General features: G+C 46.0%; 1 protein-coding gene across 5 annotated transcripts in view; it reads right to left on the bottom strand.

Annotated features, from left to right (window-relative positions):
* The window catches only part of CSNK1G1 (casein kinase 1 gamma 1), an 87,393-nt gene that overhangs the window by 43,498 nt on the left and 19,863 nt on the right, over window positions 1–24,032 (bottom strand). For 4 of the 5 annotated variants that reach the window (XM_021407330.1, XM_021407328.1, XM_021407333.1 and 1 more), the window contains exon 3: window positions 3,086–3,504. In XM_021407330.1, the coding sequence (XP_021263005.1) occupies window positions 3,086–3,263 (178 nt within the window). In that variant the 5' untranslated portion in view covers window positions 3,264–3,504. Of the gene's footprint in view, window positions 1–3,085; window positions 3,505–14,366; window positions 14,485–24,032 lie in introns of those variants that run through there. The other variant, XM_021407332.1, reaches the window with a different exon arrangement.

Genomic DNA, 24,032 nt, shown 5'->3' with positions numbered 1-24,032 from the left:
CGCAGGGGGAAATTTGCTAAGGCATGAAGAGAAGGCAGCCTAAATGCCTAAATACACTCAGGTTACCTGCTCCCTACTAGCAACCAGAAATGAGTCACATCAGCAGCTCCAGCTGTAGCTCGCCCACAGACACCTCTCCCTCCCCCCCAACCCCCCAGAGGATTGAACTCACACTGAGAAGTGCGATTTGAGGACACTGGGCCAGAACAGGGGAAGCTCCAGCCCAAGTTCATGAGAAAGTTATGTGCTTTAAACTGCAAGACAGTTTTGATAATGCAATTCCCAGCTAACACAATCGAGATGATCCAACTAACTTCAGTGCTAATAAAAGCACTGCTCTCACTGCTGAGATGCTGGACCTTTGGCCGACCCATGCACCGCTCAGGCCAACACCCAACTTCAGATTGCTATGCAGCTTCTCTGGGTATGACCCTTCTCTTTGGTGCAGTAGCTTATTGAGGGGACAGAACCAACAGATAGGACCAACTCTCCTAACATCGTTTTATTCTTCCTTCAAACTGGAAAAAAAAAAAAAGCTGCTTTCACTCATTTTTAATGCAGAGTTTTGGAAGTGCCAGATTATGTTTGCATTGGAGCAAAAAGATCTGGGCTCCACTGTTCGCACGGTTCAGAGGTCAAGTAAATACAGATGTGATAGCCTAGGCACTGAACCTGCCTACGGGCTGTAAAACCTCAGAGGTTTTTTCAGTGAAGACACAGCAAAAATCCATTTGGTTACTCTGTGAGCCAGCCTGAGGAGGTCAGCCCCAGAGCCCGCGCAGCTGGCCCAAGGAACAGCCATGGGATAACCGTGTTTCACCTTACTTTGGGCCAGGTGCTGATGTGTGCGCTCATCTCCTTCCCATCTCAGCCTGCCATCCCACTGCTCTGCTCCCATGTGACAAACAGCTTCAAAAAAGTAATATCCCTGGGGCTATCTGTATTTGCAGCAAGAGATCAACCCTGAGCAGCTAACCTAACACCCACAGAACAGCTTCCCTCCCCCGAACCAAAAAAAAGCAGAGGGCATGTCATTCATCCTTGCAGGACAAAGCTGCTATCAGAGACTTGTTTGCTCGTATCGCAGAAAAGCTGCTTCTCCTTCCCCACAGCACAACCCAGCAATAATTAGCATCACATCTGTGCAATAGGAAGATCCGATAATTAACCAGAGAGGAGTTCTTAAAGCTATAGTGACCAGAAAAAAGTATATAGTTTTATAAAATACAGAGCTTCTGCACTGACTTCACGCCTAATTGCCATTATCTGCATCTACTTGGGTCTGTTACCCAACGCAGCTGCTGCAGCATACGTGGTTAATGCATATCAGCAAAACAGTGCACCAAAAATACCCCTAGCCCCAATGAAAACCAACAAAACAAGGACTTCACTAACAGGCGTTGTCTTATCCCTGGTTAAAAGTGAATTTCTCTCTAAACTGATCTTTTCAGAAGTGAAATCTCTTATATTAAGTCCTCTGTTTTGAACTAATCAGAAGTCCAACGCCTCTTGGAAAAAAATATGGCAAAAAAGAACTATGAAGATGAAAAAAAAATCAGAATTTGGGCTCCAGCTGAACAAAAGCAAGAACCAGGTACCTGGGGGATCCAATAAAGCTGCTGAGTGCCCAGTGCTGTTTGGATTACAAAGCAATCCTATGGCTCTTCCCACAGGGACATTTGCTACTGGGAGTCCTTCGGAAATGCAACGCAGCTATGCAAGCTGTGTTACTATAAGGATCCAGACTGCACTACCGTCTGCTGACTGTACTACCTTCTGCTGCCAGTAATGCTCATTCACATTCAGGAAGTTGGGAAGTTTTATCCCTCCTACCATTTCTTTCTGCCTTTGGAGAGCCATCTCTGCTCTTGCAAATCAATAAAACTCTGATGCAACGCTGAAACCATGACTACTCATTTACCAAGGCAGATCATGAATTGGTTAATCTTCATCCTGGGAGAAGTGGTACGTCTTACAGATGCCATAACCAAACCTTGCAATGAAAGATGAATCATACACAGATTCAGAACAGCAATCTACAAAGATACTATCTGCAGTTAAGGATCATAACACTTTGCTCATCCAAAGCAGCCATCTCAGTTTATCTATCATCCCTCGTACCTGATGCACGGACTATTTCAATTCTAAACACATACCAAGTTTTGGGCAAATGGTATGTATTTATATCAGACAACCTGCCTTCAGCACCCTCAAGTTTATTAGCACTGCAAACCGCCTTGCTCAGCAAAAATAAGGGAAATGCAGCTGTTCTAAGTCAAGACCACTGCAAGCTGCTGCTTCTGATCTGAAAAAGCTACTCCAAAACCACACACTGGGAGCTCAGAAGCATGTAATTAAAAACACCGTCTGCTTCCCCCACCTCATTTCAGACCCAACCAAACGCATCTTTTGTCTGGGATGACTTACGAGCCCAACGCACAGCACTCTGCAAAGCCATCTGTCTGGGCAACCAGCTGCAAGGCACGCGGTTAGCAGACCAACGGACCAAGGGAAAAAAAAAAAACAACCAAGGGCTGCTGGGTTGGTTCAGCTGTCACGATGCAGCAGCCATATGGCTGCTCTGCTCCTCACCAGGGAGTCAAAAGCGCTGGGACAGATCAGGTAGCAGGCGATGGGGCAGAAACTGGGGCACCAAGGCTAGTGAGGGACATGGAGCAGGGAGGATGCAGCTGAGCGCTGGGAAGCAGAGCGCACTCATTACTTGGTAGGGCACCCTAGCTTAAGAAGGAGAGGCTGAGAGACTGAGATTTAGCAACCCAGACAGTTAGGAAGATTTTTCACCTTAGGCAAGATATTCAGTGTTGAGAACGGTCTTCATTGTTGGGATTGTTCAGAATTTGCATCTTTGGCCTCTCCAATGTACTCCCTTTGACTTTATGCAAATAAAAATAATGCTAAGCATTACGTCTTCTGAGTCAGAAGCTTCGGGTAAGGTAGCTTGACACTTGGGAAACAAGGACAAGCGCTTGCTTTTCTCAAGCCAGGGTAAGCTTTTACATATTTATATTCCAGCGGTGAAATGCTAATCTGAGTAATACAGGCCACTAAAACTGTTACTCCTTACCTAGTCTGAGCTCGCCAAAGTTCCCACACCCAATCTTCTTGCCCACTCTGAAGTTGGGTCCCACCATAAGAACACCAGAAGATGCAGATGAACTCGGCCGAGAGCCGTGACTGCTCCTCCCTGGCATCCCTTTTGTCGTCCGCTGCCTTTCATCCTTTTCCCTATTGGGATGGTCCATGATCTTAGTACAACACCTCTGCCAGCAAGCTGGCAGGAAGGGATCTGAGCGTGCACTCTTCTCCTTAGAACAGAAATATATATAATCCAAAAGTATCTCAGTCAGGATCCAAGAGTGTCATGGAAACACATGGAGTTCTTTTGGCACCGTATCCAGTTTCCTAATGCATCGTTATACAGTACCAATGAGTCGACTGTGTTCTTGAGGACTCAATAAAGGCAAGTTGCTTTCGGTTTCTCACCTGGGGAAAAGAAAAAAAGATACATAACATAAAAATCATTATTTTAAAACACCAAGCAAGAAGCGTACAACATGGCAAACCTCCAGAACCTTCCAGAGCTATTTAGGTCTCGAGGAAATTAACAGCTACATAGGAACTTTATCATTTCTTAACAATTTCTGATTAAAAAGCCCCAACATCATGATGATAAGTGCTGCCCATTCACTGCTTGCTATTGGAGTTAGCAGGACTAACACCACACATTTGAAGTGATTTCCAGGTGGAAGCTGCAAGGTGATCAAGTCCCATCTTTCAAGCCACTAGGAAGTGTAAGGTGTTTTCTCTTGCTTCATACATTTGTAAAGTATCACACAGAAGCCAGACAAAGAACAGAAAGCAGCAAAAGTGCCAAGAGAAAAAAAAACCTTAAGTGCTTAAAGCTACACGCATCTGCCACACTAAAGAGTCAAATTCTCATTTTATAAGTGTTAAAGACAACCCCCAGTATACTTGCTAAATGAAACTAGCATATTTGAGAGATGACCAAAATAAGCGATCAGGGCAAGGTTATCCACTGTGCTAACATATCCATGGAAAGAAGAATCCTCTTCCGTGGTCAGACGAAACTTCCACCACTTGAAAGGGAAACCCTAAAGTCCCTGCAGCACAGCACCAGCAGTGGTGGGCAGCCCCAAACGCTCAGCAGGACAAGCAGAAGCGTAGCTGCGTGCTGGGGGGGTTGTGGTGCAGCTCTTAAACAAGAAATTGCTACTATAACAAGCAAACCTGGAAATATCCCCCATCTCGTGGGACCTGCTCACATTGGTTGTGTTCCTTTATGAAACATCGGTGAACCAAAAGTTTTCCAGATATGACACCTGAATGGTTTTGGAAACAAGGCCTGTGCCATACTTCTGTGCACAGGGGGAAGTTCCAGTGTTTGTGTGGAGGTTAGGAAACACCGCCAAGGTCAGCAGAGAGACACTACGAGAAACCAGCCAGCAAGAGTCGTAGTGGAAGGACATCAGCAATAGAACGCTGCAAGGTACAGCCAGTAATCCAACAGTAGTTACAAGGGTTCAAAAGTTACTAAGGCAACAGGCTCAGTTCCTCCTGCAGTAATACCTAGGTTGCTCCGAAAGTAATGCCTTCTATTTATTTCAATAGGAACTACAACAGATACAAAGAGCACAATAGCACTGTTTTTCAACATAGTCACAACCATTAGCTATGCATTTTTGGCAGCAGTGAATGAGAACCTGCATGTCCTGCTTGTAAAAACCTGCACCAGCGGAGGTGGCCCACCGTTTCACAGCTGCTATGACAGCATCATTGCTAGGAAAATGTTGCCCACGCAGCCCATTTTTTGTCGTCCCAAACAGATGTCAGTCAGAATGCGCCAAGTCCAGACTATACGGTGGGTGTGGTAGGAAAGACAGTGCACAGAGGAAATCAATTCCACTCCTTTGCTCCATCCACGCTTTCACATCAGATGCCATTCTGTCAGAGTGCCCCTCTGCTGCCATCTGTCACGCAGCAACAACATGTAATGGAAAAATGGTGGGAAGGCTCAGCCTCTACTGCCGTACCACCAACATCTGCCTCTGATGTCACGGGTCAACGTCATCAAATAGGAGGCAAAACTTTCAGAGCAGCCCTCATACATTAAAGGTTATTTTTTCAGAGGATTTAGCGGTGTTTTTCTTGGCTGTTTCATGAGATGAAGCCAACCCACCTACTTCCAGCCCTCCAAAAATAAAAGACGAGAATTATTACCCATTCACAGGCCAGGGGCACGGAACAAAAGCATTAACTCCTTTGAAATATGAGTACGTTCTCCCTGACATTCAATTGTGGTATGCTTTTGTTTCTTGAAACTCTTGTTTTGATCTAAGGCATCTGTACACAAGGCAGAAGTCACTCACGAGAGATGCAGAGCACGTGGGCAGAGAGCTAACAGTTGGAAATTCCAGTTTCTGAACACTGAAATAGTCTTTATCACAACCCCAGCCTTCCCTGTTGCCGTTAGTAGTTCTGTAGGATGGCACAGTTCTCCCAAGTGAGAGCTCTCTCCCTAGATCAGAAAAGCTTCCACAAAAGAGCAAAGATAAATAAGGTTGATATGCAACTCTAACACTTTGTAATTATTATTCACTGCTTTTGTCCGTGTGTCACTGGGAGGGCTTCTATACCAGACAGGAGGTTTGAAAGACTCTTAGGAAGACATAGTCTCTTTAGAAGATGCTGGTCCCTCCACAGTGTATTTGAAGACCTCCAAGATTGAAGAGGAGCTACTAAGAGCAAATATACATCCACACGGATCCGCTTCATGCAGGATGAGACCCACAAATACACCCATCTTTAATTGCAATTTTGCTAATGCTAAGAGCCTTGTTTAGGTTGCACAGGTTACAACCCACAGGACGTTGTAGCTAGCCATGACTCAGCAGCCTCTTTTCTAGAGTGAAAACAGGATCAACTCTTACCATCTCCTTGCTCAAAAGTGCATTGCTGCAGAAAACACCAAACAGCATGCTTGCAGCATGTCTGAAAATCATCAGGTCATCCAAGAACAATGGCACTGTGGCCATTCTACACCGCTTCAGCATCTAAGTCCTAGTGAGATATTAAGCACGGTGCGAACAGCCCATCACCATCAGGCACTACTGAATCATTTAGAGAGAAGAGCTGAAAACATTCACCTACAGGAAACGCAATGTTCAGCATTACCAGGCCTTCCCTCTACCTCCACCACATGTAATTCGAGCTTTAATACTTAAAATTGAACATGGATTAGCAGGAAGTGTTTGACAGAAGCAGGCAGGATGAGATGCTTCTTTATGACATACCCCAACGCCCTTTCAAGTGGCAGCTTTATTTTGACGAGGTGAGTTATCACCATTTCTCAAAACTGCTTGCATAGGTACGAGGAGTATTATTTGCTTCGTGAAATCAGCTTGCAGAAGCAATGGCTCTCTCAGATATTGGAAGAGAGCAGCGATCAGGCCCCACCCCAGGGTGTCCTCGGAGAAGACTCGCTCCAAAAAGCAGCTCACAAAGCAACTGTCAGTCATTGAAACTCAGGAAGTTTACTTCTGAGCAGAACTCCAATGTGTGAGATGAAGGTGTACTTCGAAGGCTGAACCAGAGATCAGAAAGATGAGTAAAACAGAAATCCCATGAATGAAAATAGGAAAATACAGTTGATGCTATCAAATCCAGAGAGTACTGCTCTCCCTGCAGGCAGAACCCATAATTCTCACCAAGGCTAGAAAATGCACAGACAGCAGCTGCAGATTTCATAAAAGGTATCAAAAAGAAATCTCCAAGCAAGAGCTATATCCCTTCCCACTTTACCGCCAGAAAACAACCAACCAATGCCTGGCATTTTGGGAGACATGAAGGGCAGTGCAGATTTGTAGACTGAGGAGTTATTACTAGGAAATTGGGTTAAAAGATGCAGAAAGGAAAAGGGGGACAGATCACGGTGGAGGAGAAGGAAGGAGGAATTTTGGTAAGGTCGCAAGTTCTTAAAAGACTTTTTTCCACATTCAGTAAAGGGTTACATGGCCAGTAAAAAGAGTACAGAGAGTCAATACAAGCTTGAAATCAGCTGAAAGGACTTCACAATTGTGATGATTATCAGGTGGCCTGAGCTGCCCAACAATGCATTGCAGGTTGTAATGTTTTGCTGCCGGAGACCAGGAAGCATTTCAGCTTCATTCTGCCCGCTCCAGCATGGAGCACCACCGTCCTCCTACCCACAGAGCTGTGCACCCCGACAGCGGGGCTGCCCTGCAGCAGAACCTGATGCCTTAGCACAGATCTTTTCCAAGCGCTTGGCTACACGCTGGCAAAAATAACAGCACTACAAAACAGCATTTCGCTAGCAAAGTGGAACTGAAAGCCACCAAAAGGCAAAGAGACACAGCTCAACATATCTCAAACAGCTGGTATTTGAGTTGGCTTCCACCTCCACTGGCTGCTCGGGCAGTGCTCCGGGACACAGGGCTGTGGTTCCCATAAGGGCCGCTCTGTGAACACTCCTGAGCCTTGCCCCACGGCCTTCCCCTCATGCAGACTGAAGCCTGGAGTCATTCGAGTTCCACGTGCCAGTTTTTGGATCCGACCCGAGGAGCGCGCTGCTGTGTTTGAAGCTCACGCAGCCCCACTCACTGCTCCTCAGGTAGGACGAGCAGCTGTGCTCCTCTCAGGCACCCAAAGCACACGCAGCCCCACCAAGCACTGCCTGACCTGTGAAATCAGATTTTAACCGTTACAAGCTCCTACACCCCCATCCTCCCCCTGCTCATTTGTATAAAGGTCTCCCCAAGGGGAAGGATGGAAAGGTCACAGCTGACAGGCTGTGAACACCAAACATCCTCTTTCTCAGCCCAAAGCCTCCTGCAAACAGCAATCCAGAGCCAGCGCATAAGAAAAGAGGCCGATAACCTCTTTACTGTGGCTCACCTGATCCCAGCTGTCAGTACACCCAATTGCACAGAGATCTTTCACTACTGCTACTATGTACTAAAAGAGACTGTCGTAAATCTGGCCTCAAATGTGGCTTTTGAGGACTAGCAAAGTAAAAGCATTTGGTTGTGGAGGAGCGGCAGAAGAATGAAGGCTAGACCGTAATTCGAAGTCGGCAGCATTAAAATTTAAAGACTACTCGGAACACCAGGACGATTTCCTGCCACGATTCAAACTTTTTCATAATGATTTTCCTTCCTACCCTTTCACCCACTCAGCAAGATCGCTCCTGAAAGTTACTTGCATTTAAACAAATGCTGCATGAACATATTTGCCTAATGGTGACTCAGTTCAATTCCAGTATTCATTTCACTACTATGTACTTGGAGACAAGGGAACAGTTATTTAATAAAAGATACAGGGTTGAAAGGAAATTACTTAAAGCACAGTTAGCTAAATAAAGAAGCCAGCTTAGTATCCTACACACCTCCAAATGCTTAGGACTTGAGATCTCAATCACTAACTCTACCAATAAAACCACGACGTTAGAGCTACAAACCAGCTTCTAGCTGGTGTTAAAGGCAGCTGCCATTCACACTCTAATTAGTCCCAGCACGAAGAAGGGACTATTGCTCACTGAGCACATCACAGCTCTGCTTTGGTCAGAGACATTGCAGGTAGTCAACTTGTTCCCACAATGAAGTTCTTAAGTTTAAAAGCAGCAGCCATAAAGGACAATGCAAAAAAGACACTGGTGCAAACAAGTCAGAGCAATCTGTACTTCGACCCTTTGAAGGCAAAACTTGCTTGCCACACAGTGAAGATTTCCCTGCCCTACTCGAGGTATTCTGGAGACTTCTCCAAGATAAGAACAAGAGCTGTCGATCATGCTGCAAAGCAGAATTCAGAAAGTATCTGTCCAAACCGATACTGCAGATGAATTCCCCTTTCCTCGAACTGAACCAAGCAGGCTTGATGCAGGCCTGTGGGCATTTCTGATTCACAAGGGAGCCAAAATGCACTAGTCTGCAAACACCTGCTAGGCTGGTAATCCGTTCACCAAGTGGAAGCAGTTCACCCCTACCCTTTTTCCTCTCTTTAAGCCCAGATTGTGAAGAAAGCCCCGTATTCTGTTGGAGTTCCTGCCTTCATACAGAGTAGGATGAGATCAGCCATCCCATTTCTCAGAGCACCTCCAAAACTCTTGCTTGAGGACAAGGCACGCGCCTTCTCGCTGCATTTTCCAGTGTTCACTCTATGTGCACATGCAGTACTTTGGGTAAACCTCTTGATCTGGAGAATGTTTTCCAGACAAGATCTGCTTTTCCTACATGACTTCAAAGACTATAAAAGCCTCCAGGACTCTCAAGTGACATGTTATAAATGGACAGATACATGAGGTCACCGACTTCCAGGCTCATTCGGTGCAAAATCTAGAGCCTACAGCAACTGGCCCAAGAAAAACTTTTTTCCAAAGCCACCCTATTACTCACTTAGAATCACAGAATAGCTTGGGTTGGAAGGGATCCTAAAGATCATCTAGGTTCCAGACCCCTTGCCATGGGCACAGGTAACTACTCTACTTCTGGTAGAGTCTCTGTGCTACTAACAAGTGAAATGAAAAAAAGACGGTGATTTGCCCTGTTCCTAAGGGTAAAACTAACAGATAACCTAACATCCTGCGTTGGCCTGACCTAAAGGAGAATCCTGCCATGGTGCTTGGCTGTTGGCGCAAGCTAGTAGGAAAGGAATGTGCAGAAGCTGAATCATAGAATCACAGCATCACAGAACGGCTTGGGTTGGAAGGGACCTGAAGGATCACCAAGTTCCAACCCTTCTGTTGCAGGCAGGGCTGCCAGCCGCTAGATCAAGTACAGGATCAGGCTGCCCAGTGCCTCATCCACTCTGGCCTTAATGCTCCGTCTTCAATCCCTACAGTCATGAAAAATATGCCCTCTTTTTTGTCTGCTTCCTCCACTCCGCAGTTTTCTGGTTTTCCTACACCTGCTAGGATACTGACTCCTCCAGGAAGCTTCTTACCATGGGAATGCATTTCAAGTACCCAGTTGTATCCAAACCCCCATCACAGAAGAGACTGCCATTCCCAAACAGCACCAGAGTGACCTGGTTTAGCATCATCAACACTGTAAAAAACAACAGTAAAATGGAAAAAGTAGGTCAAAATTCTTGGCCCCACTTCAAAGCTGGTAGCAGCATCAAAGCTGGCAAGTGCACACTGTGTCCTATGTCCCACACCTGGGAGGTTCTGTCCAACCTGGAAGGTTGCAGGCACCTTTTAAACACCATGAGTCACTTCTGTTCAATCATTTGCCCAAATTACTTCAGGTTCAGCTTATGAGGTTTTTGTCCAGAACTTTACAGACAGGAAAAAAAAAAGTGAGGCATATAAACAGTATTTAAGTCTAAACTATTGGGAAGGGAGAAGGATGAACAACTGCAGATCACTATCCCCATTCCTTACTCACAAATGCACAGGACTGTCAATCTGACACATTACGATTCTAGTTTTCTCAAATGGATGAACCCAAACAAACTCTCAACACTTGAGAAGTGAACTCACTTGAAGCCTTTTCCATGAAGTCTTCTCCTCGAAGATCCTTGCTAAAAGGTATTAATCACGTCATCCTCAACCAAATGTGTTGGCAGTTATTTTTCCAAGCAAGTCCCTGGCTGGTTGTTGATCGTCTCACCAAGAGCAGCCCTGGCACCCTCTACATTCAGTCAATCCTGAACTTTGTTCTCAGAAGCCTTTATACAAGTTCAACGTGAAAGCCAGGAGCGTTACGGTGAAAAGAAGTGATTTAGTTCTTCCACTTGCAGAGTTTTGAAACAAGAAATAGACCATTTTCAAAGAAGTGGTTTTTGAGATGCAAACTAGACGCATCGGCTCCCCTTCCCCCCTCAAGCTGAAGCCATGCAGCATCCATGCACGCATATTCATACATGACATGCCACAAACCATGATCTGCCAGAGTGAGTTAATGCACTTCATCAAGAGTTGCACAACGCTGGAACAGCTAAATGATTAAAATCAAGAAAAAAAAATCCCCATATGAAACTTTAGGCTCTCTTTTTGTTGTTACTTCAGCTGGCAAGAGGGAGAAAAGAGCAAAGATGAGCCCCTGCTACTTTCTGAGGCTGGCTGCAGGAGCCAGACATGCAGCCCCCCACACAAAGGCCTGACAGACTGCCAAATCCCTGCCTGTAAGCAACAAGCACCTCTGAACAGTGCAGGTGTTCAGCCCACACGCAGCTGCGTGCTGCAGCCCTACCAGGGATCCGGCACACACACGCTGCTTCAGAGGGCTGTCCTTCAAGATTATAGTAGCCAGCCCCAGCCTTTGTACAGCTCTCAAAGGCCAACAAAAGCCCAACATTTAAGATACTGTGCGCTTGCAAAAACAGATTGGGCAAGATCAGGTTCCAGCAAACAGATAATTATGAGGATGCTATAGAGGAAATGAGAAAAAAACTGGCAGCGCTGAAAGGTCTACAGCAGAGCCAGTGCAGGACAAGAACTCAGACGTTCTCTCCTCTGATATCCAGGCATCACATATATCCATATTTTTTTTTTCTCCAGCTTGCCTAAGAGCAAAAAGAAAGCTCCAGGTATATCTATGCCACTTGCTTTCTTCCAGGTAACAGTTTTGAAGAAGAAAGGGTCAAGTCTACCAAGGCCACTTCCTAGATATTCACTTGCATCTTCAAGAAGTAGCCCACATCAGGCAAATTTAGGTGATCTGATGGTAAATAGCAGCTGATGGGTGTAATTGTGTAATTCGCACTTACTGATACCAGCAAGGAGCAAAGTCTTCAATGAGACCAACGCAGCAGCTTCAGCTCTGGAGCAGGCTGGGATCACTGGGAGCAGTGCTGCTTTTGCAGACTGACAGCAGAACTTAAATGCAGATGCACCTCGATAGCCTGTGACTTTTTCATCTGCCTGGCAAGGAGAAGCAGCCTGGAGGATGAATTGCAGATGTGCTGGGGGAGCTTGAGAAGACTGGTGATTTGGCAGCTACATGCAGGAAAAAAAAAAACAACCAACCCTCCTTTGCACCATCCAAACCATGAAATACTTTTTTCTGTTTTCAGAAAAGAATGCAAGTGTTAAGCTCAAAGCCAACATGGCTTTCACTGTATGTATGTGCAAGTAGAAGAAAAGTCCTCATGAACTTGAGCACAGAGGTTCATGGAAAAGCAACAATCCTTTAATAATGAGGGGGAAGTAAAAGTCATGCTAATTAAACACAGCTCGAGCTGACAGGTAGCCCTGACTAATTCAAAGAGTGCTGAGAAGCACATTCTGACCTGGCTGTGCACCAGGATTAAGTCTAGCACTCATGAGGTACACGCACCTTCTCTGGAAGAACAAATTCGAACACCACTGAGTATCTGTAAACATTATTAAATAGTGAAGAGGTGGGATTCAGCTGTAGGCTGTCCCCCACTTAAGAGAAAGGTCCCCCACCTCCAGAGGTCTCTGGCTGCCCCACAGAAGCCGGTTGCCTTTCCTCTGACACACCAGAACTCACAGTGCCTCAAAAAGATGAGTACAAACAAGCAGAACAGTCTCTTGGTTGCCTTGGAGTAGAGGATACAAACCTCTGCCAAGGCTCACGTCTCTTAAAAAGAGCTTCGGATGCTGTCGGTCAGACTGAGGATCTCAGCCTCTGCAATCAAATGAAGCAGAGGCCTGGGATGATGCTTGCTGGCAGTCTGAAGCAGCAGCATCCCCCATTTGGTATCCATCAGTGTATGGATAGCACCATGTCCAGAACGCAGCTGCAAACATCAAGAGGCTTCCAGCTGGGGAAAACATCAGTGATGCTGCTGAGCATTTGCACCTGGTGGCTCCACAGATGCAAGAAGCTAGTCTGGAACTGAAACTTAAATATCTGGGGGTGTAATGGTGTGCCACCCCTAAAGCAGCACCCTCACCAACGATCTGGATGAGGCTCTCTCCACCACCACACAAAGCAGCAAAGCCTTCCTGAAGAAATCACTTCCGTGCACGAGGCATGCAGTTAGCAAGGTGCACTAAAAGGAGGCCCCTTCAGAGGGAACTGCATGCCAGTATCCAACTGTGTGAGGATTTAGGTGCTGAGAAAACAAACACCAACAAGGCAGGTAGATTAATCCCTGCCTAGGTGTGCCCTACAGGGATGAATACCAGAAATCTGTCCAAGTAAACGTGGCTGCAAGAGGGACTGCGTGCCTTCATTGCTGCTATGGAGCACTGTTTGGCCAAGGACTGCTGAAGCTGCTCCTCAGTACCACGCAGCCCCATGTGCTGAGGGGACACTGCCTGCTTGTTGCCTGAAATGCCTCGTAAGACCTGGTAACAGAAAGGCAACACAGGGAAGTAAGGCATGGTTAGCTCTTAAAAAATGCAACAGTGATGCCAAGAGGGGACAGAAATAGCGTAGTAAAAGGGAACACAAGAGAACTCAATATTGAGTGATTTAGCACGGATCGCCTTTTCATTTCCAAGCCTGAACTCCACCTTCTCCTCCCTTGCAGGCGCTGCCTTTTCCAGCAGTCGCAGGGCCATGCTGCTGCTTCGTATCATTAGATTAGGCATCTGGCACGAATCCAACCGACACTACCTACATATTTGGTTTGCAGCTAAGCTGCTTTTCAAAAAGGAAACCACGGACCTGAAAGCAGGCAGAGGGGAAGCTCCCTCGGCCTGTAGCATGCTGCTGGAGGCAAACAGGGGACAAGCCCTGTGGGCAGGTTACAGAGTGCTAGGCAGTTGGGGAGGAAAAGAACCAGTGCTCCCAGTTAAACTGCTCGCTTGGGGCTGAGGAATATGTTGCTAGAGCCTATGCAAACAGATCTGAGAGCTGCATTCAGGCAGGGGCAGCAGCTCCTGCACCTCATCCTCCCCTACCCCTCCTCTTTATTTTTGTAGGGTCACATGCAGCTCACTTTGGTGAAAAAGAGATTTTGCAGAAGTAAGCAAGCAAGCAAAACTGTTGAATAAAAGTGTCTGTGGTGCCTTCCTCAGGCCTTGCTAGCCCCAGGAACAGTCTGTAAGACAGAGCTTCATACTGAAGGCACTGCTGCAGCAGGTATCGGGCTCCGAGTCTAACGTGTCCTCCCTTACCATTATGGAATTACAAAACCTCCATGAAGTCTTCACTGCAGCTGTGCTACAGCCCCTCAACAAGCTCTCAAAAAACCCAAGCACACCCATCCATTGGGGCAGCATCCTTGTGGCCCATCAAAAATACCCTTCTCCTTTCTCTCTGAAATTTAAGATTTCCTTTGTTCCAGGCTCCCAACTGTGCATGCTTATGAAGCAGTTTAGCTGTCAGAAGAGATTGATTTTGATAGTCTACACGATTGAGAAGTTGCCAAGAACGACATGCAAAGCAAAATACCTGCTGGAGACGCACAGCCCCTTGCAGGGGGCCTGAGAGATGCCTGGCAGCTCTGAGGAACAGCCCAGCCTCCTGCTTTGCACAAAGCAAAGGTCGCTCCTGCAGTGTGGCTCTGAGCTGCCTCCTCCCAGTGCAAGGTACAGGCTCCGTTACTGGTTTCCTTCTGTACCTGCCAACAATGAGATGGGCTGCACCTACACGAGCTCCGTAACACCCTGCACTTCTTCAGCAGAGCAATCAGTCTCAAGATACACAGTCAGGCTGGTGCATATGTTCCCAGAGTAATGCCTGTACCTCGTTACTCCTCAGGAAGGCTAGGAAGCAGCTGGGATCACAGGGAACACCTGCTGACCAGGGGTAGGAAGCTGTCAGGTGCTGGAAGAGTGCTTTGGCTCTTCAGAATGCATCAGCAAGCCTTGTACCACGCCTGCTGCTCTTCTACCTGTGCTGCTTCTCCATGACATCACTCACAGAGGTCTGTGTGCTGTGTAGGGCCAGGCAGCATTGGGGAGGCACGCTGCAGGCTGGCAGGTCCGGCACTAAGCTGCTCACACAGCGTGTCTGGGTGGCATGGAGAAAGCATTATGTAGCAGCAAGTAATCTCAGTTTCTCACACAGAGCCTCGGGATAAGCTCTGCAGGTTGTTCTTTTTTTCTTTTGGCTGTACCCATCTGGCTGACACTGTTTGCATTCACACACTATCAAGCTCCTCAAGTTTCCTCCTTTTCTTAAGTACACAGTAATTTGATAAATTTAAATTTGCAAAGGAGCAGCCTGGCCAGGAGGCACTCTGCCTTCCTGAATGCAGGTTCATAAATAAGGGTTGCCAGACATCACACTGTCCTGCTGCTGATAAAAGGGGAGCGTGCCCACTGGAATTTAATTTCCAAGAGATGCAGCACAAGGTGTTAGTGTGTGCAAGGACAACTGGCAGAATCCCTGCACAGCAAGGCAAAGCATCCCTGCCATGCACACACCCACAGTGAGAGGCACAGGGAGGGAAAGGCACTGCTACCCACACCCCAACACCACTCAGTGCTTGTTTCCAGGATCAACAAACACCATTTTAACGGCACAAGAAACCTCAGCTACCTTAACACATAGGTCAGAGCGATTCATCCACTTCTACCAGGAGTTACACTACCCAGGGCCAGAGGAGGATCACCACTGAGGTTATGGGATGTGGCAAACAAGCCTTACCGCTGGGTACCTGCCGTTCCCTCTGTCCCAAAGGAGCACTCCCATGCGTTGCATCAGAACTGACAGGACTGGATGCCCACCTACAGCATGCTCGGTTTCGAGCAACAGCAGCGAGCAGCAGGAACAAGCAGCACTGACACAAGCTTTCAGGCTTGCATGCATTTGATGTAGCAACATCAACTTAAGGAAACAGCATGCAGGTGAGCAGGGGACAGGAGCAGAAGAGATTTCTCAGTTTCGGAGAGGTTATTTACAAACCAGCTTCTAGTTCTCTTCTATCCCTGATGCTAAGGACTTTGCACAGCTTGCAGTCTGGCTCCTCTGTCTGCTGTAAACCTGAGACATGCCCATGTAAAGCAAATATGATGCCACAACAAACAAATCTTCTACCCACTTATGGCCTGGCAATCCATTCAGAAGGAAAGGCAAGGCACATACCTATAAATGCCAACTAGTACAAACAAGAGCAAAGTCAAGCCTTGCTGTCAGCAGAAGGAAACATTTTGCTAAAGCAGTTATGTGTTGGCCTTAGATGTCTCGGTATTCCTGTTTTGCAAGCTTCTGAACCCATTCATGCATGGACATCTTTGTTAAATGGGATTGAAAAGTCATTCCATTTCTGCAGCTGTTCTGACAAAGCTGGGGAGAGAGATCCACATGCTCCCTCACCCAAGGAAATAATGAAGCATGAGCCCAATTATGTAGTGAAACACAAAGGAGAGGAGTTGTTCACAGCCACAATAAAAGCTTCACAACTCGGGCCTTACCAGATACTGCATTAGCCAAGGACTGCAAGCACACTTCCTAAGCCACTGTTTCCAGTCATTCAGTCCCTCTGTTACAGGATCAGCATGCATAGGGCACTGGAGTAAGCTGCTGATGGATGGTCCCAGCCCAGATCCCTGCCCTGTTCTTCTGGGAAGTCCCAAGGCAAAATCCAGAGGAATAAGCCACACATTTTAGGGCAAGAGGCCAACAAGCAACAGAATTTAAGGACTGAGATCGCATGAACAGAACGTTTGAGCGGCCAACCCCAGAGCTGTTTTCATTAGGACCAGGATTGCCAAGGAATGAGTGAGCAAGGCTAGATCTTCAAGGAAAGCTGAGAAGTATTTTGATGGCTAAAGTGAAGCAGTGCAATCTTGTGCTAAGAAAGGTACAATACTTCAATATCCAAACTGGATTACAAGGAAATTTCAAGCATATTAAGAAGAGCTCTGTGATTCTGTATTTCCCATCCTGGGATGGCTTAAAAAATTAGCCATGCTGTCGAGAGAAACCTAAAGATTTCTCAAGAACCGAAACAAGTCCCTGTGATAAGATTAAGGCATGAGTTTGGTATAAAGAGATGTAACCCTATGGCTTTCCCTAGGTTAGAGATGGGGAGAAACCAAAGCCAACGCCCAAAGAAACAAACAACACAGAAGGAACAACAAGCAGAAGTCACCTGTTCCTGACATACCTAGGGAAAATATAAAGCACACCTGAACTTCAGACCGACTTTTATACTGGGAACTAGAGGAGATGAACACATTCCCCTTCCCATGTCACCCACCTATGGCATCAGCCTCTAGGAATTCCTGCCAGTTTGATATTTTGCTGCTCCAAGTTCCAGAATAGCCTTGTGACAACCTGCAGCTTTCCATGCTGCTATGGATAGGAAAGCAAAAAGGCTCTTGGAAGCCCTCTATTCTGCCCTTTCAAACTTCACTCTTAAGTCTAGATGGGTGTACCTTTTAGAATTAAGAGGAGATGCAAAACATGTGCTTGTGGAGATTTGTAACCACGGAACACACATCCTGACGAACATATGCTGCTTTGCCTTTGACTAGCTGCAGCTAAAAGCTTTCTCCAAGTGGACCTTTATCAATCCCATGGAGCACAGACAACACCCTACTCGACCCTATTAATTTTAATATCATGCTCTACAGTCGACTTATCTTCCCTACCCAAAATTACTGCAGCGAAGAGACCCTTCAGGCTGCCAAAAACAGGGAAAAATAGCAAAGTTGGGAACATTAAGCTACTTAATGCTTGAGAGCAATTCCTAAGGCCATCACTTTGAGTGTTTCAATCACCTGGAGGCTCAAGTCTTCCACAGGGAGCCCAGCACTTTCTTGGACAAACTGATGGAGCTGTGAATAACAAGAACATAATGCTAAAACAAGAAGTGTTTTTTTTTTTTTCCTTGTCTCATGCAGACTTACCACCTAGCCAACAAGAGAAATCAAAGTGCTTGGGCTATCAAGTGTCTCTGTCCTCTGAACGGTACCAAGATCTCATTCAAACTCTTCCCCACCACCGAATCTTCAGGGAAATAAAGAAATGGCTGAGCTTCTAAGGCTGAAAGCCTGCCTCCCACAACTACAGATCGCCATAACACAAAGCATCATCTTTAAACTGCATTTTCAAGATGAATTACTTCATTACAGTGTTCCATTTCACACAAACACTATAACCTTGAGGAAGCTAAATTCTTCAGCTTGCAAAGCAGTTCTTCTGCATGGGAAGAAGTAAAAATACAGCATGTTTCTGAAGAGTAGGGCAGCATCTCCTGGTAGCGTCTAAATAACATGCCCAATATTTGGCTGTACATTGCTCACTTGTCAGAAGTCAACCTCTGCACTTTGAATCCTGGAAATGATTTCATATTCAGCTAGAAATATCCCTGTGAATCACTCACTGTACACGAAAGAAAAAAATCAAGTCACTGCCAGCAATCAGAGCATGGGAAAACACACAAAGGGTCCACCTGGTGCCATATTCCATCTTAGATGGACAGCAGCACGTCTGGCTTCAGGAGCGTGGAAAAACACAGCAATACTCTATATCGGAGCTGGAAGACTGTCGCATGACCCATAGCAGTAGCATTACAGGAAGGCTGGACTGATTCTCCCCCCTTGAGTGAACTTGTCCCACTTCTTTCTGGATGTATGTAGCTTTTTGGGACCTGCAGCTCTCAGCGTCAGGCTCTACAGCTTGGGTCAAGCAAGATATCTATCCCTTTTCCTCTTTCCAAAGGAGGAGAAAGCTTACCTACATATATTCAAACCCCTTTTGGGATGGATCACTGCCTGACTATGTCTAAGGAGCCCTGTTCAGATGTCAAACTCCTACCGCAAGCTACAGAAGCTTCCTGACCTGCACTTATTACTGTGATGAACTACAAGGTTATAAGCTGGTAGCAGCTGGTGCTGCTGCTACAAAAAGCAGACAACAGCAACTGTGCGTTTGCCTTTAGAAATTGCTTGCTGTTTCTGGGAAGAAAGCAGGATAGTCCCTATCTGCTCTGCCCCTAGCTGTTCTTCCACAGCGCACACCTTCAGACACAGCAGAAGACAACTCAGGACCTTTGTGTCAAAGGGTGCCAGCTCCAGGAGCAGCAAGCAAATCCATGCTCGTTACTGAGGCTATTCATCACTGACTTGACTGCAAGGACCTGGCTTGATTGCTGTGAGGGCTCCTCTGTTTTCCCTCAAAATGGTACCCAATACAGGTGACGTGATGCCTGCGTCTCGTCCGGCCTCCCTTACACACTTGCGTGTTGAGAAAGCAATAGGATTACAATTTTACAGCCTCTGAAGGGAATTATTTCCTGGATTACTGTGGTAGCTGCACGTTGGTGCTAGGTTTTAGGTTGTTTTTAGGAGAAGATCGGTTACTGCACGACAATTTTTTCCAATTCAAATGTTTGTAAGAAAGCAGCTTATACCTAATCCATCTGGTGAGCAGATACACATTGTATCAGTTAATTAGCCTCACTTTCCCTGGTCGTTTCCCACCCCTCCCCAACATAAGCAAAATCAGCAAGACCAAGCATCCCTGCACCGTTTGAAAACAGCTTTCACAGATCTATCTATGCCAGCACAACTACAGAGTTTGGGTGCGAGTCAAAGCTCCATATGCACCATTTCTGGTTTTGTTCTTAAAGTAGCTCAGATACACGGTGACATGTTTAATATTCAGCAAGCTGCAAGTACTGAAGCACAGTGAGAAGGTTCAAGGAGATAAGAAAAACTTCTGAAGCCTTCCAAGTGAAATAATTAAGCATTTACTACCAGGTTTCTCACGACCTGAGGGAAGCGCACGAACCACTCTCAGCCAGCCACCAGTTTATCCCCGTAACATTTTCTATCCGTTTCATGCTGCTCCTAGTGGCTAACTGTAGGTGAATCCCTAAGCAGCTCCCCAAAACCTCATAAGTCTGAAATGCTGCTCCAAATCACAGCACCTCCAGAACTCTCCAACCCATCCCCAAGCAAGGAGCAGCTCACAGTTAGCCCAGAGTGCAACAACCTCAGCAAGTTAGCAGCAAAGTCAAAAGCTAAAATTAAACAGAAGGTGGCAAGTCCAGCCCTGAGCAGCCACAGGTCAGGGCTCTTCAATTAGAAGCTGTGCTGCAACACCCTGCCCATGAGCAGGACAAACAGATGGCTTCCTGAGCAATGTGAAGCACCGAGGGCCAATATTCTCAAGTCTGGCAGTGGCTTTCCATTAGGTTCCTGGCTGAACCCCACTGAGAGGATTTTTTTCATTTTTTTATTTTTTAACAAGTTGCAGGGGGATGCTATCATCCTTTTCAGCTGTCAGACTGCTGTTCCATGAAATGAACAGTTGGGAAGCTTGCAGACAATTGGACATTATGATTCTTCGAACAACTCAAAATAAATGCATGTTCTTGAGGAGGTTTCCTTCCTCTGTTTGGTAATTTTCAGTAGCTCTCTTTGTATCCTGTATAACAGCAGCATGCCAAGAACATAAAGGCTTTCATTTGCGTTAACTGCAGCAGCAACAGCTTTCGCTAAAACTGCAGCCACATCTCCCACCCTCACATCTTTTTGAAACACCGGGATGTAGCACAGCCTCCCTCCCCTTCCCACCAGGATAGGAAACACTCAACTTCAATTATTTAGTTGATATTTCAATTCAACATAGTATTTCAATTATGAAAGATTCAGTCAGTAAGCAAAATAATTCAATAACACTTCAAAAAGGAGCTATCTAGGATAGAGCTGAAGGAGAAACAAACGCAGCTCGTTGTGCTGAGATGACAACAGCAGGCGACCCCAGTAAAACTCAGCAAGGAGTCCAAGAGCACATCACTCATAAGCTCACTTCAGCAAAGCCTCGCTGTATCATCATGCACTGGCTTTGAAAATGATTGAAAACACAAACCTGATGCAAGCAGCACAAGGGCTAAGAGTTCAAGGTATTACTGGAAGTACCAGCCTCGTATCCTACCAGAAGAAAAGGAGATTCAAGTCACCTCCTCCTTCAGTTGTGTCAAAATTCTGTGGGGGACATTCACAATTTCTGAGTAAGTACCAAAATAAAGGGTGGAATTCCTAAATGAGCAAGTGCACCTGCACCGCGCCCTGAAGAACCGCTGGTACTAAAGCATCCTCATTTCCAGCAGAGGCATCTCTAACTTAACTCAGCAGACACCGGGACCACTGAATGCCTGCAGGGTTGGGGCAGCACAGCCCTGGGCAGCTGTACCGGGGCCTCACCACCCTCTGAGTGAAGGATTTCTTCCTTATACCTAATCTAAACCCCCAACCCCCCCCTTTTGTAGTTTCAAGCCATCACCCCTTATCCTATCTTTATCCTCCATAAAAAACTGGGACATTCTCTTCTCCCACCAAAGTGAGGCAGGATTTGGTTTCCCATACGACTGGAAATAGGATCTGCCTCCTTCTGATGGGTTCACCACAGGTACGTATGAAGTCCAGCTGACCGCCAACATTCATAGCAGGATCGGCACAGCAGCAGATCAACCAGACCCAGCCCACATGGTGCTAATTGCCCAAGTGATGTTAATCTTCATTAGATAGCTTGATTCCCTTCCCCTCCCCCAGCCTTAAAACAGCACATTTATGGAAGCACTAACAACCACGGAAAAGGCCTCGCAGCATAGCACAAAAAAAAGGATCCATCGTTGCTCGAATGAAACGGCAAGGCTTGCACCGGGTTCTTAGCAAGTAAATGGAAACCATGCTGGCATACAATTGTTCCACCCCCATGTTCGCCTTCACGCATTTCTTACAGGTCAATTTTAAAGAATTAAGTCTTGTTCAGCTAAACATCTGGTGGCTGTTGCTAGAGGAAACAGACTATCTGCAACACTTGAGCAAAAATAATGAGTTACATAAAACCCAGACTGCACAAGCAAGAGCAATTGTGTGGTGCCAGCCTATGAATCTCAAATGTTACACAAAGCAGTGTTTAATTTTTGGGTTAGAATAGAAGGAAGTTAGCTGGTATGCATTACTGCATAAAAATTCAAAAGCAACAAACATTCAAGTTTTTACTAAGTTGACGGAAACACAATCATGCTATAATTAACCTTCTAGCTAGCTGCTGTCCCAAAGATGTTCCACAAACAGCTCTGCTCGGGGCAGGTGAACTGCGGCTCGAGAGCAGACCAGTTCAGCTCCAGGCATTCAAGACTCAGATTATGTCTGATCAAGACTCTGATCAACTCAGTAGATTGGAAGAGTTAAAAAAAAAAAAAAGGCAGTTTTGGTCATTAAAAATTTAAGATAGGTCCCTTCCACACATAGTAGAAGAGTATTTTTCTGCACCACCCCAAATACCCTTTTGGTTGCTGTTCCCTTTTCCTCTAGGTCCTGCACCCAGCACCCAACAGATCAATTGCACACTGCTAAGCTACTGGCTCACAGCTGAGAAGGAACCCTAATGGCAGCAGTATTCGAGTGCCCAACACCAACCCGAAGCCTTCTACGATTACAGACCTTTGGTATGGACTTCACAGATCACGAAGTCCCACAGCAGGAGACACAGCATTCCCGAGAACATCTCGAGCAACGTAACTCTAATATACTGGAATTGCACTTCACACGATGTACCTTTCTACAAATAGATACTGCTGTTCTTTGAGGAGAGTTTCAGCACTTAAATAATCCAGAAGCTTGATGGATGACTAATACAACTAGAAAGATTCACATACAGAAGAATATTTTAGCTACCACACATCATCAGGACCACTCCGTGTGCAGCCACAGAACAGCAGAGGCACTCACAGCTTTCACTGCCATCTCCCTATCTTAACATCGAGGGTAAGATTTCAGATCCAGATAAATTTTTTGCATGAAGAAGTCTACTCTGCAATCCATCCCGAATGCTTGGACAGCACAGCGTGTCCAGCACCGCTCCATCACATACCAGCACGTGCTTCATCTACTGCTACATCTACTGCAGAAAGGCACTCACTGAGTAGAGCAAAGATTAAACATTAACAGCCTTTTAATCCTAGAGCTTCACCATTAAATCAGCTACCGCTGCTCTTGTTCATCCAAGAAAGACACACTCCTGAAGCCAGACTTCTCAAATGGGACATGGCACTGCAGGTTTGCTGAGCACAGGGGGGGAAAGCATGGCAGATTCACTGGCCACCCTCTTGTATGGACTTGTAAGATTGTTTTCATAGCAAAGATGAGCAAGCAGAAGAGCCTGGCACAAGTTTCACTTTGGGATCCTGAGACAGAAATCTTACAAATGAAGATGCAAGTAAGGTGCTGGCTTGCGGAGGAGCATGGGGGAATGGAGTCATGAAATGGGAAAACCAGAGTTGATTTAAAAGTTAAAGTACACAGAAAGATGAGACAGGAGGCAGGAAAGGGATACAAGCATAGGCAGCTTGGGAGCAAGATCGCAGCTGAGGCAGCAGCGCTTTTCAATGTCTTGGAATTGATAAGGATTTTCAGTAATGCATCATCAACAACTGAAAAAACATACACTTGGATCCCCTCACTGACTGATTTAGTGTTCCCACTGCCTAGCAGTCTGTGCTAGAAATCTACATCTTTGTGCCACTCGTGGAGCAGAAAGCAAGTGAGGGAGGAAAAAGTTAAGCACTGTGAGCTGGGCAGAAGCTTCTCTCAAGTGGAAAAGCACACTACGATCCCAAACCCATGGGAACAGTTTCATCTGATAGAAACCTTCCCAAGATCCCAGACTTCATACAGACAGAGAAGAAGAAAAACAAGGCAGTGACTTGTCATGACAGAAACCTTCCACAACACCACTAAAAAGCAGGCTGCTTCAGACTTCAGGGGCTTATCTTTAAGACAAAACAATGCAAAAAGAGTGAAGCAGAGTCAGATGCCTATAGTCTCTGATGCACTCATATTAAGACGTTAAAAACACCGTACTGTGCACACCAGCCTGAACTGCTCCAACTAAAGACTTTTCACTCTATTAACAGCATTCTTACTACTGGCACAAAAAAAAAAAAAATCAGTTTCAGGGAGTGAAACCGCAAAATTCTTGGACATACCATATCAAGCAAAATTGAAAACCAATTTCTCCTCCAGGCTGGAAGCTACTGAAAGTATCAAACTGCCAGCCTTCCATTTGTCTCTCCCACTGAAATTACCCAAAGTCAAAGGCTCACAAGGCTGTGTACAAAATTTAAAATGGAAATGACAATTTAGAGCATTTGTT

The sequence above is a fragment of the Numida meleagris genome, chromosome 9, assembly GCF_002078875.1.
Source record: "Numida meleagris isolate 19003 breed g44 Domestic line chromosome 9, NumMel1.0, whole genome shotgun sequence".
NCBI classification, from domain to species: Eukaryota; Metazoa; Chordata; class Aves; order Galliformes; family Numididae; genus Numida; species Numida meleagris.
This window is presented reverse-complemented; position numbering and strand designations above follow the sequence as displayed.